Genomic DNA, 13978 nt, shown 5'->3' on the forward strand with positions numbered 1-13978 from the left:
TTAGGGGTTAATAACTTTAGTATAGTGGTGGCGACATAGGTAGCGGCAGATTAGGGGTTAATAACATAATGTACTCTAGGTGGCGGCGATGTTGGGGACGGCAGATTAGGTGTTAATAACTGTATGTAGGTGGCGGTGATGTTGGAGGGCGGAAGATTAAGGGTTAATAACTGTATGTAGTTGGCGGGGATGTTGGGGTAGCAGATTAGGGGTTAATAACATAATGTAGGTGGCGGCGATGTTGGGGGCAGCAGATTAGAGGTGTTTAGAAGTGGGGTTTATGTTAGGTTTAAACGTAACTTTTATTTTCCCCATAGACATCAATGGGGCTGCGTTACGGAGCTTTTCATTCCCCAATCGCAGGTGTTAGGCTTCTTTTTTGCCGGCTCTCCCCATTGATGTCTATGGGGAAATCGTGCACAAGCACGTCAAAGCAGCGCTTGTTTTCGGTGCGGTATGGAGCTCAACGCATCCATTTCGCCCGCACAAGCCTGCTTTTTCCAAACTTGTAATGGCAGCGCTATATGGAGTGAAATAATGCCGCTTTTGTTGCGGTCGTTAAAAACCCTATAGCACTCAAAACTCGTAATCTAGCTGAAAATCAGCTATTTCCAATGAGAAAATAAAATTGAATGAGCTATTTGTAAATAATTTAATACATTCCAGTAGGTAAAATTAATAATTATGAACATATTAAAGGGGAGAAAATATTAGAGCACACTGTCCCTTTAAATAAGGAAACCATTTTTAATGGATGACGGTTATCAGAAAGTTCTGATGTATAGGAACACATTTACAGCCTAGGTACATTGTACAACAGAATTCTGTTATATTTAACATAACTATTGCCATCCTATATTAAATTAACTGACTTACCACAAGTAGATACAGAAATGCAAAGCAGTAGCTGGAGATACAGAAATAGACATTTGAATGATGTTCCAATTGTCTTTCCTTGTTGAAAGAAATCCCCTATTGAGATTTTTCTTGGACTATATTCTGTAAGAAAGACAAAAGAGGTACATAGTATGAAGACGCAGGGGAGTGGGGGAGAGCAGGCATATACATGCGAGAGAGCAAGTATTCTTGTACATATATGTAGCAAGCAAAAACTCTGGACAGACAAAAGGGACTAAAAGGGCCATTATTATGGCAAAAATGACCTGCTCTAATATTTAAGAGCATCTAACTTTAGCACTCGTGACCCTGCAAATTCACATTTATTAAATTCTCCTGGGAACCTGTTCACCTGTTTGTGCAACACTGCCCAATCGCACGCTAGCATGGGCTTTCAATCACCCCAGCAAGACGAGTCCAGGTGATTGGAATCTGCCAACTCAGAGCCAGTGTATAGGTTAGGACACAACGGTTTGATGACCACTGCTTTTTGAAGGGCCATGATACCCAAATGTTAAAGCACATGAAAGTGATGCAGCATAGCTGTAAAAAGCTAACTAGTATATATCACCTGAACATCTCTATGTAAAAAAGGAAGATATTTTACCTCAATTTTATCTCAGTAGCCACATCCCATTGTAAAGGGAATTTAAGCAGCCAATCAGGATGCTAGTCCTGGGACTTGCAAGGGAGCATTCATCTGGTATGTGCAGGAACAGCAATTTTACTATGAAATCTAACAGTAAAATCTCATGAGATCACAGTAAAGCAAAGTGTAACATCAGCACTGATTAAGCTGATCAACTGTTTTTTTTTTTTTTTTTTTTTTCATCATGTAGCTGACAGTAGCTGAAGTATAACTGTCCACGAAGCACTTACTATTGTGAGCTGAAGAAATTTTGAGGTAAAATATCTTCCTTTTTTACATAGAGATGCTCAGGTGATATTTTCCTGTCAACTTTTTATAGTTATGCTGCATCACTTTCAAGTGATTTAGCATATGAGTATTATCATATGTCCCTTGAACTATAAAGCTGCATCTACAATATGATAAATGGAGTCCTATGTGTTTATACGGACAGTAATATCACAATTAAACTTTCACAAATCAGATAGCTCACGCAATTTTTTTTTTTTTTTTAATTCTTTATTTAATATCCAGCAGAGTATACATATTAATCTTAAACTTATATTGTCACATAAGAACAGGCAAAAACAAAAACAAAAAAAAACATATTGGAGCACCTCGCAGGGTGCTAAAAACAAAACAGATTTACTTTGGTCAAGAACCATGCACACTTCAAATAAAAAAAAGAGAAAAGCATAAAAGAAAAAAAAGTACCTCTGACAAATAAGGAAGTTTGCTAACATGCATGTATCTGTCCTAAGAATTTTATAACCTGAAAAAAATGCCTCCTTCTATGTTTCTAACCAAAGTGCGATGTGGTGCCCTTATTAATATTGTTCTTCACATGAAAACAAGTATTTGGTGAAGGTTCTCTTGATTGACCTGCACTAATCCTATTGTGAGGACTCAACTACGCCTCCAATCATCTGTGTAATACTCTGTTGGGGGTATTTTATTATTTTCTTAATACAACAACATATAACACTGAGCCAAAGCCCACCTATACAACATTGAAACAGATCCATACCTGGTCCAGGTTGATGGTTCCCAACTGAGTCAAATGGAACAAAACAAAGAAAACAAAAAACATTTTTAAAGGGGGGAAAAGAAGAGAAAAAAAAAAGGGGGGGGGGGAGAATGGAAAAAGCAAACTTGTTACCATATGCCGAGCAGCACAATTTCTGAGTTTCTAAATGGATAAATTAAATGATTGATTTCACTCGGAGGGAAAGATTTAATAAAAACTGACCTCTTCATAAAAAATGCAGTGACATCACGTTCATCATTTAGGTTAGCATCAATCTGTTCAAGAATGCATTGTTTTTTTAAGACCGTTTTTAACCTCTGGATTACTGGGGGACATCTCTCCCTTCCATTTTTTGAGAATTAGATATCTAGCTGCTAATATGGCCATGTTAACAATTTTAGTGTTTACCTGCCGTTCCTCTGGATCCTTCCATAGATATACTATATGCAGTGCCTTTAAAATCAGGGAAGAGATCCCTAACGTTTTATTAAGCCAATATTGTAATTTGAGCCAAAATTGTTGAATCTTTGGGCAATCCCAAAACATATGTATAAGATTGGCCGAGGGAAAGGAACACCTAGGGCAACAATTAAATTTAAGGTAACCGCACCAAGAAACTTTCTCAGGAGTAAAAAAAGTCATCAAAAGTAATTTGATATGTGATTCTCTCCATGTGGAGGAAAGAGTTATTCGCTTTACTTCAGAAATTGAAGATTGGATAAGACTAACATCCACATCATTTTGTGGTAATGCTGCGGCCCATTTAGCAGAAATCTTTTCTAGATTAGAGGCGCCCTTTAGGGAACTCAAATCTTGATAACTAGGGGAGACTGACATAAATCCATTCTTAACTAAAATAAGCAATTTCTCTATGCTCCCCAAGGTCCAGTTCCAGCCATAATTACTTATTATATTAAGTGCATAATGCCTTGCTTGTAGGTACGCAAAAAAATCTTTTTGGGGGAGATTAAACTCCCCCCTCAGAGAAACAAAGGTTTTGATGCATGTCCTCTCAAAGTCCAGCATTTGGGAGACTTTGCTTAGACCTAGACTGTTCCACCTCTTAAAAGGTGATAGCTGGAGTCCAGCTTGAAATTGAGGGTTACCTGATAATGGCATAAATTTGGAGACCCTATGATCTAGATCGAGAAGTTTACATACTCTCCACCAAGCCTGGAGTGGGTTAAAGATAGTTCTCATTTTTTTCACCTCTCTAGGTAGTAAACCAGAGTTACAATGGATAATTGCTAGAGGCAAAAGTGGGTAAGTTTCACTTCTCTCTAATTCATTGTCAGTGACATAGTCTCTCTCAGAGATCCAATCCATAATTAGATGCACCAAGAAAGCATAATTGTATATCTTAATATCCGGTAAAGCTAGCCCCGCAAATTTTCTAGGAAAGGAAAGTTTGGATAAGGAAATTCTAGGTTTTTTGTTTTGCCAGACAAATTTTCTCAGAGTGGCGTTAAATATTAACACGTCTTTTCCCTTTAGTATCAATGGGGTATTCTGAAGGACGTAGAGTAATTTAGGGGGACAGACCATTTTATATAGAGCTATACGGCCTGACAGGGAAAGGGGAAGATTTTGCCAATTTTTCAGGCTCTCCTTGATTTTATTCAGCACTGGGATAATATTAAGACTGTACCACGTATCTGGGTTGGAAGAGATTGCGATGCCCAGATACCTGAAAGATCCGGAAACTATTCTGAATGGTATATTTACATGAGATTCTTTGGATTGCTTGATCCACAGGAGTTCTGATTTTGTGGTATTCACCCTATATCCAGAGAAGGAGCCAAACTGATCAATAATAGATAAAAGTTTAGGAATATTAGTCATAGTATTTGTAATATATATAAGAATATCATCAGCATATAAAGCTATTTTCAACTCCTTCGTGCCAATCCTGATCCCTTCAAGATGATGTCTAACACAGATAGCCAAGGGTTCAATAGAGATATTGAAGAGAAGAGGGGAGAGAGGACATCCCTGTCGAGTTCCTCTTCTGAGCAAAATATCTGGGGAGATCATACCATTAACTACCATCCTTGTGGAGGCTACATTGTATAAATTGTTAACGGAATTGAGAAATCCGCCATGAAAACCAAATCATTGTAAAGAATATAGTAAATGATCATAATGAACTGAATCGAAAGCTTTTTCAGCATCTATTGAAATAATTGCTGAATCGGAGATGTCCCCTTTCCCTCTGCTCCCCAGTCCTTCCCTAGTTTTAAAGTAATCAATGGTAAGAAACACCTCCCTTATCTTGGCTGAGGAATTTCGCTTAAACATGAAGCCCGCCTGATCCTTATGAATAACACTGGGAAGAAGAGTTTGAAGCCTCAACGCTAAGATAGATGTAAGTATCTTATAATCCGAATTCAACAAGACTATAGGCCTATATGATTCTTTCTTGTTGGGGTCCTTCCCTTGTTTAAGAATTAAAGTAGTATATGAGGCAGCAAAGCTGGGAGAGGGGGAGTTACCCTTTATATATATATATCATTATAGAGTGAAGTTAAATGTGGCGAAATTACCGGGGATCCTATCTTGTAAAATTCATTGGAAGGGCATCCGGACCTGGAGCTTTATTCAAAGAAAGATCTTGAATTGCTCTAGACACTTCGGAAATAGGAAGATTAAGAGTTTCCACCTGGTCAGATGGGTGCTCTGACAAAATGCAGAAAGACATTTGGCAGAAGGACATTTGGCAGACGGACATTTGGCAGACGGACATTTGGCCGACGGACATTTGGCTGACAGACAGAAAGCTAAAGAATGTTCCGATTTCGGCCGAGGGCAGATACGTTCCAGAGTGCTCTGTTCTAATCAGAGCCTCGGGCGCCGCAACTGCCTCTGGGAACCTTACCATGGGTCCCAGGCCGCACGTTTTGTAATTCTCTGTCTGGGAAACTATCTATCTATCAAATCTATCTATTTATCTATCAAATCTATCTATCTATCGTATCTATCAAATGTATCTATTGCATCTATTGATCTATCTATCTAATCTATGTATCTATCTATCTATCTATCAAATCTATCTATCTCGTGGCCGGACTGTTATGTGACAGCCACTTGTGTTTCGGCCAAATGTCCGTCGGCCAAATTTCCGTCGGCCAAGTGTCCGTCGGCCAAGTGTCCGTCGGCTAAAAGTCCGGCCACGGGTCAGATGATAGTGTTGGGAAAGAAATCTTGCTCCAAAAATCTTCACGCTCAGACACGTTTGAATTTTTCAAGGAATACAGGTCCTGGTAGTATTTTGAGAGAATTCGCATAAGTTCTTCCGATGTTGTTAGCATTTTAACTTCTTCGAGTATAGAGTCGATGAAGGATGCGCCTTTATCCCTTTTAACTAATCTTGCGAGGAGTTTTCCTGTTTTACTTCCATGCCTATATAATTTGGCCTGGAATCTCAGGTCTTTCTGAGATGTTCTATAAGTAAGAAAAGTATCCCTTTCGTTTAGTGCTTGAGTATATCGTGCCCAGCTCTCAGGTGTTTTCCCTAAGAGGTAACAATTATATGCATTAGATACTGACTTCAAAAATTACTTTTACCTGAGTTTGAATTTCTTTGTGCTACTTATGCTATAAGCCAGGATCTCTCCCCTGAGTACTGCCTTTGCAGTTTCCCAAAAAATAGTGGGGCGATTAATATATTCGCGATTAAAGGAAGTATACTCCTCAAACTTGAATACAAGAGAGTTTTTAAATTTGAGATCTGATGCCAAATATGTTGGAAAATAAAATCGACAACTTCTTGGTAGCTCACGCAATTTTAATCAACTTTCTAATTTACTTCTATTATATAATTTGCTTTTACTTGGTATTCTTTGTTGAAAAGCATACCTATGTAGACTCAGAAGTAAATTGGAAAAATGATAAAAATTGTATGTTCTATCTAAATCATAAAAAAGTACATTTTGACATTACTCTACATTTAAGATTATCCAAAACTGTTTTAAGGGCAAGAGATCCTCCTGTAGTATCTATTGTGCAAATCAAACCAGCTTTTATACATGTGAGACAAAATGATGTTAGAAATATGTATCTATATTTTACCTACCTTTAAGCTCTTTATCTGAGTAGTTTTTATTTTTATTGTTTCTGTTTTGTTTATAACATTTTTTGTTGTCTTCCATTAAAGCTCCTGAAGAGTGAGGTTGGCCGTCTTGACATTTACGAAAGAAAAAGTTGTAGCAGGTTACGAGAAGTTCTGCGATGCTTGTACCTATTACAGAAGATTAAAAATATGGCTAGTTATATCAGATAGAAACAAAAATAGCATACACAAGCAAATGTGTCAGGGTTAAGGCCTATTTAAAAGGATGGAGCCCAATGGCAGAGAAAGCAGGATATTCAACAGATTGCATAGCAATAGCCTGGACTTAAACTTCACTTAAATATATACAGCGGGCAAACAGCAAGTAATGTCCTGAGATAGATTATACAGGGAAACAGGAACAACCAAGTTCTGAAATGCCCACTTCTGGGCCAAAGACTATAGTGCCCACTTCTGAGCAAAGGAAAGGGAAGGCTCCACTTCTTGGCTAAGCAAATGGGAGTGCCGGCTTCTGGGCCAAGGAAAGGAGAGTGCCCACAAAAAAACACCCTATTCACTTGGAAACCTAATCGCATATTCTCAACTGCGCTAAAATATGAATATTTCTCATTCCAATGTTCTTCACATAGCATAATATGATATATATATATATATATATTTATGAATAAATAGAACAACAGAAAGTATTGCATAGGCAATTAGCACATCTAGGCAAGTATCCCCGCTTGCCTTTACCCAAAAATACTCCATATACAATGTAACCAATGCACCAGAGGATTCTGAGTAAGAAATGCAAATTAGATATGCAATATCTCAGGCTTTTTGCTTCTAATACTGTGTAAAACACAGCAGTCCCCTAATGGGGTAAGAGCAGCAAATACAAAACCCCTTCTGGACAGCTGTTTCGTTCTTATTAGAACTCTTCAGCAGAAGATAGGTTTTGATTTCTGCTAAGTAAAGCTTATTCCAAGGCAAAAATACATTTTATTTTTTAAATTATGGCAGAGTTAAAAGCATGAGATAAAAATCCTCAAATTAATAAAAGTATAACAACAGAAATTATTGCATAGGCAGTGTATATATGTTACAGTGTATATGGAGTATTATTCAGTTACGGTGTATATTGAGTATTTTGCAGTTAAAGTGTATATGGAGTATTTTTGGGTAAAGGCAAGAAGGAATACTTGTCTAGATGTGCAAATTGCCTATACAATATTTTCTTTTATACTTTTATGAATTGGAGGTTTTTTTTATATTATTGTTCTTGGAACTGTGTGAGTGGCTTTTGAATGGATCTAGTGCTTACTCCAATATGTGATTGAATGTGTGGTACAGGCTGTGGTTCATTGTCAGAGGAATCACCCCCACTGCTATCCACCATAGTCAAATTAACATGTCTGGGTCTATTAAAGGGCTTTCTACGATTATAGGTAGAAGTATTATCCTGACCATACAGCCACCTATATACTCTCTTATCCCTGTAATCATTTTCTACAGTGACAAATTTCTTATTTTTAAAACTCAACAGATCATTCTTATATTTGTCTACCTGTGTTTTTAACATAGTCATCCAATCAGTGGTGTTATCAGCAGTTAGAATCCCTAACAGTGTATCCTTGACTACAGCAATTTCGTTTTTTATAGTTACTCTAAGTCTAGAGACCTCCTCAATCACCAGTAGCATCAGATCGTGTGAACATTTACTTAAAATGCCACACCATCTTCTGCAGAACTCCATATTAGTCCTCCCCAGAGCGGGCATATTCTTAACCCTGAAACCTCTGGGGATAAATTTAAGTGTGTGATACTTAGAAAGATACACAGCATCTATCTCCTTTTTTCCAAGTGTAATAACTTGTGAAAGATATTAGTGGGGGTCTCACCTCTAGTCCCCTGCAGATCCTGCAGGTCTGCGTCACATCTGATGCGTGCAGCGTCATCTTCTGTGAAGGCAAAGTCTTCAATTTTTTCATAAGGGTCATCTAATGTTGGGTCCTTTCTTAGTGGTGTAGTTTCCATTTTCCTGGGAACTAACAAATGTATGAAACAGTTCACTTATATTGTATCAACAATAGAGGGAATACAGTACACAGTAAGGATCTATACGTTGCTCCAATAAATAAGATCTGTAACTAGGTATAGATTATTCCAAAAGACAATGTAAGCATACACAAGTATGCTGCAGGTGCTCGTTTCCAGAATTAATCATATGAATAGGCGTAGGGAGAAAAGATACACACCATCCTTTAACCACCCTGGTGCACTGCTATGTAATGTGTACAGCAAGTCCCAAGAAACCCCACGCTCGGCTGCTGCGTATTGAGATCCCAAAAGCAGGCAAATCAAACAGGGATTTTATCCAAAAAAGCCTTTAATGGACAAGCAAAAGTCCTTATCCAAACGTTTCGGCTCTCACTGAAGCCTTTCTCAATGGAGGCCATGCAGACATAACAAACAATACATATCACACTACTTATATACCCTAACCCAAATACAACCTGTGACAGCAGCTGAGAACAATCACCAGATATCCGGTCCCCATGCGGCAAACCGCCTTAGTGACATTGGAGCAGGCGTGTGACGTCATCAGCCCACGTCTACAATACTTGTCTGCTACGAAACCGTTACAATGGTAACGATGTACACAAAACACACATCAGAGATAACAGCAGGGAGATTGGATACCCGATCGCAATCAGAGATACACAGAAACCGTCACAAGTTGTAAATACAAATATGTTCAATCCCTAAACATATAAACAAAATATATACATAATAGAAACAAAAAGACAGCGCCTCATAGTGTAGATAACTCCAATACGTGGTATGACACAGTGACAGTGAACAGGTGAAAATATACTCGCAAGTATATTGGCACTCTTATTGAAAGAAGTACGAATAAGCAGGCTGACATTTCCAGCAGTCAGTACGCTGAGATACAGATGATACAATGTATTGTGGATGCAGCCGTGGACTCTCCTCCGTCGACAGCCAGGACTCCTCTGTTAGCAAACAGTTCAATGCGTGTGGCTTCTGATTGACACAGATAGCTCAGTAAATGCTATCAATGGTTAGCCGTGCATAGGAAACAATTTTAGTTCCCTCCAGGAGACAAGGACAAAAGGCTAAAAAAGTCTCTGAATAAAATATAGTTGGTATTTATTTATGAGCTTAAAGGGACAGTCTACACCAAAATTTTTCTTATTTAAAAAGATAGATAATCCCTTTATTACCCATTCCCCATTTTTGCATAACCAACACAGTTATATTAATATACTTTTTACCTCTGTGATTACCTTGTATCTAAGCCTTTGCAGACAGCCTCCTTATCTAAGTGCCTTTGACAGACATGCAGTGTAGTCAATCAGTGAAGACTCCTAAATAACTTCACAGGAGTGAGCACAATGTTATCTATATGACACATGTGAACTAGCACAGTCTAACTGTGAAAAACTTTCAAAATGCTCTGAGCTAGGAGGCGGTTTTCAACTGTTTAGAAATCAGTTTGAGCCTAGCTAGGTTTAGCTTTTCAAAAATACCACCAAGGGAACAAAGCAAATTTGTTGATAAAAGTAAATAGGAAAGTTGTTTAAAATTGCATGCCCTATCTGAATCATGAAAGTTTAGTTTTGACTTTACTGTCCCTTTAAAACGCGTTTCTCGGCCGTAAGCTCCTGGCCGTTTCATCAGGTTAAAATATATACATCACTATACGGTGCAACCTAAATAAAAAGGACGTAATATTAACACTATCTATACCTGCTGGTATCAAGGTGTCAATACATCCTAAACCAATGTAAATCAAGTATAATCCACAAGTAACAAAACTACTTAGGCTATACTAAAACATTTCATAGTATACAAAGAATTTAACCTCTATGCGGTACAACATAAATAAAAATAGTCTGGTGGTGCTGACACTATTTATACCCACTGGTATCAAGGTGTCAGTACAGTCTAGGCTTATATTCAGTTATCCATAAGGATCATTTAGGCCATCTTAGAGCATTCTCTTCTATTCGAAAAAATTATGATCTGCTAGCCATACTACAAATGATGCCCTAACTAAGAGCACATATGCTCCATGTTCCAAGGAATAGGTAGAAACAACACGGCTTGAAAGCATCATGGACATCATTTACGATAACAACAAGCAAAACCTATATTCGCATTCAGTCGCCTTCTTGTACACCAACCTCAGTGGTGGACTGGAGACTGATAAAAAGGGAGACTGTTGTCCTCTGAAATAATACTCCAATTTTGTTTGATCGCAGAGGCCAGGACTTTAGTACCCGGCGTGTATGTAGTGATAAAATTCAGTCGTCTGTCATCACTATCAATATGCCTCCATATAGTGAGACTGTCCTGTGCCCATTCTTGTGCTTTTTTGCATTGTTTGATAATCCAGTCCAAGGGATTTCCCCTTTGTAAGAAACGTGAAGACATTTCCGTCAGTTGACTCATCTTGTTATGGTAATCTGTGTTATTACGCACGACCCACAGGGGCTGCGAAGAACTGACCCCATCACGTTGAAATTTAGAGTGATAACTACTGTAATGTAAGATTGAATTTTTGTTAGTTGTCTTTTGAAATAAGGTGGTAAGTAACACAAAAACGATCATCTGTCTTAGTCTTATAGATTTCCAAATATAAAAAGTGTATAGTCTGCATATCTTATTCCATTTTAAACTTTATCATTGACTGCAAGGAGTTCAAAGCATTAAACCACTTGTGGAGATTATCCACAGTGTCATACCAAATAAAAAAAAGATTGTCGATGTAGCGACGATATAACTTGATGGGATTCTGCCTGGAGAAAATGTTAACCCTTTCATACATAGCCATGTAGATATTGGCATACGATGGGGCCATATTAGACCCCATCGCCATGCCCATTGTCTGTAGAAAATAGTCATTTTCAAACTGGGGTTTTTTTTTTCTCCAAGCAGAATTCCACCAAGTGTAAAAGGAACTCTACCGGAGGTCCCTCATAGTGTACATTATTAGTGAGCATTAATCTCAACATATCCATCCCATGTGTATGAGGGATGACAGTATGCAGGCTAACAATGTCCATTGTGACAAAGATGTCAGTTTCCTTTATATCATTCATATCCTTAAGCAGACCAATGAGTTCAAATGAATCTTTAAGGTATGAAATAGTGTTCTGTACCCCCGGCTGCAAAAAGAAATCCACATATTCAGCTAAAGGCTGAAGAACAGCACCCCTGGCCGACACAATGGATATGCCAGGGGGATTCTCCGGCGACTTATGAACCTTCGGCAGAAGGTATAAAATGGGACAGACCGGATAATCAACTGACAGAAAACCAAACACATCTTCATCAATAATGTTGTCCATAAAGGCCATTTTTAAGAACTCATTCATCTGCTTTTTGAATTTCACAGTAGGGTTACTAGCAAGTTTACAGTAGGTGACTCCATCTAACAGTTGCCTAAAAGCCTCTTGTTTGTATTTAGAATAATCCAAAACCACAGTGGGCCCACCCTTATCCGCAGGTCTAATGATTATATTAGCATCTGTGGCCAGGGATTTAATAGCATCCCTTTCCGTTTTAGTTAAATTGTCCCTATGGGGGGGTTATATGTTGATGTATATTGGTCAGGGTGGAGGCACACATATGATAGAACATTTTTATAGACGTGTGGACATTGGTAGTTTCAAAGGTACTAGGAGACTTAAATGGTTTAACAGCATATTCTCCTTTTTCTTTAAAAAAATCTTTTAATTTTTATTGCCTTTGAAACCTGCCCATATCCACTTGCAAATCAAAACTATCACATTTTGGGATGGAAATAAAGGTTAAACCCTTGTTCAGAACCTTCACTTCATCACCTGTAAGAGGTCTGGAGCTAAGGTTAAAAATTATTGTTTGCTCTTCTTGGAATTGTTCTTTCTTTTTGCGCCCCCCCACCTCCTGACGCATCTGTGTCTGGACCCTGGGGTAAAGGGGGCTTTTGAGTGGATCTATTGCTTACTCCAATATGTGATTGAATGTGTGGTACAGGCTGTGGTTCGTTGTCAGAGGAATCACCCCCACTGCTATCCACCATAGTCAAATTAACACGTCTGGTTCTATTAAAGGGCTTTCTACGATTATAGGTAGAGGTATTATCCTGACCATACAGCCACCTATATACTCTCTTATCCCTGTAATCATTTTCTACAGTGACAAATTTCTTATTTTTTAAAACTCAACAGATCATTCTTATATTTGTCTACCTGTGTTTTTAACCTAGTCATCCAATCAGTGGTGTTATCAGCAGTTAGAATCCCTAACAGTGTATCCTTGACTACAGCAATTTCGTTTTTTATAGTTACTCTAAGTCTAGAGACCTCCTCAATCACCAGTAGCATCAGATCGTGTGAACATTTATTTAAAATGCCACACCATCTTCTGCAGAACTCTATATTAACCCTGAAACCTCTGGGGATAAATTTAAGTTTGTGATACTTAGAAAGATACACAGCATGTAAATAGAAATCTATCTCCTTTTTTCAAGGGGTAATAACTTGTGAAAGATATTAGTGGGGGTCTCACCTCTAGTCCCCTGGAGATCCTGCAGGTCTGCGTCACATCTGATGCGTGCAGCGTCATCTTCTGTGAAGGCAAAGTCTTCAATTTTTTCATAAGGGTCATCCAATGTTGCGTCCTGGCTTAGTGGTGTAGTTTCCATTTTCCTGGGAACTAACAAATGTATGAAACAGTTCACTTATATTCTATCAGCAACAGAAGGAATAGAGTACACAGTAAGGATCTATACGTTGCTCCAATAAATAAGATCTATAACTAGGTATAGATTATTCAAAAAGACGGTAAGCTTAAAAAGCAGCGTTAGCCGGTCCTAACGCTGCTTTTTAATACCTGCTGGTATTACGAGTCTTGCGGGTACAGGTGTACTGCTCACTTTTTTGGCCAGACTTGGCAATACCGCAAATCCACTTACGCAAATTGAGTATAGTCTTTTTTCAATGGGACTTGCATAGCGCCGGCATTACGAGTCTGTACTGGGAGGCCAAAGAGTGAGCGGTAGACCCTCATTCACAAGATTCCTAACGCATTTTAAAGTCAGTTGTTAAGAGTTTTACACTACAAAGCTGTAGCATAAAACTCTTAACTAAAGTGCTCAAAAGTACACTAACACCCATAAACTACCTATTAACCCCTAAACCGAGGCCCTCCCGCATCGCAAACACTATAATAAAATGATTTACCCCTAATCTGCCAAACCGGCTATCGCCGCCACTATAACAAACATATTAACCCCTAAACCGCCACACTCCCGCCTCGCAAACACTACTTAAATATTATTAACCCCTAATCGGACGTCCCT

At 38.4% G+C, this 13978-nt stretch overlaps 1 protein-coding gene and 1 long non-coding RNA gene across 3 annotated transcripts in view; one reads left to right on the forward strand and one right to left on the reverse strand.

Annotated features, from left to right (window-relative positions):
• The window catches only part of LOC128667057 (uncharacterized), a 157740-nt gene that overhangs the window by 109021 nt on the left and 34741 nt on the right, over nucleotides 1-13978 (forward strand). The window lies entirely within an intron of this gene.
• LOC128667055 (uncharacterized) overlaps nucleotides 1-13978 on the reverse strand; it is a 233165-nt gene that overhangs the window by 79454 nt on the left and 139733 nt on the right. Inside the window, exons 7-11 of one of the 2 annotated variants that reach the window (XM_053721937.1) lie at nucleotides 13186-13332; nucleotides 8505-8651; nucleotides 6625-6789; nucleotides 2553-2576; nucleotides 877-999 (exon numbers count right to left, since the gene is read on the reverse strand). In XM_053721937.1, coding sequence (XP_053577912.1) covers nucleotides 877-999; nucleotides 2553-2576; nucleotides 6625-6789; nucleotides 8505-8651; nucleotides 13186-13332 — 606 coding nt within the window. The remainder of the gene's footprint in view (nucleotides 1-876; nucleotides 1000-2552; nucleotides 2577-6624; nucleotides 6790-8504; nucleotides 8652-13185; nucleotides 13333-13978) is intronic. The other variant, XM_053721938.1, reaches the window with a different exon arrangement.

Source organism: Bombina bombina, chromosome 7, assembly GCF_027579735.1.
Source record: "Bombina bombina isolate aBomBom1 chromosome 7, aBomBom1.pri, whole genome shotgun sequence".
NCBI classification, from domain to species: Eukaryota; Metazoa; Chordata; class Amphibia; order Anura; family Bombinatoridae; genus Bombina; species Bombina bombina.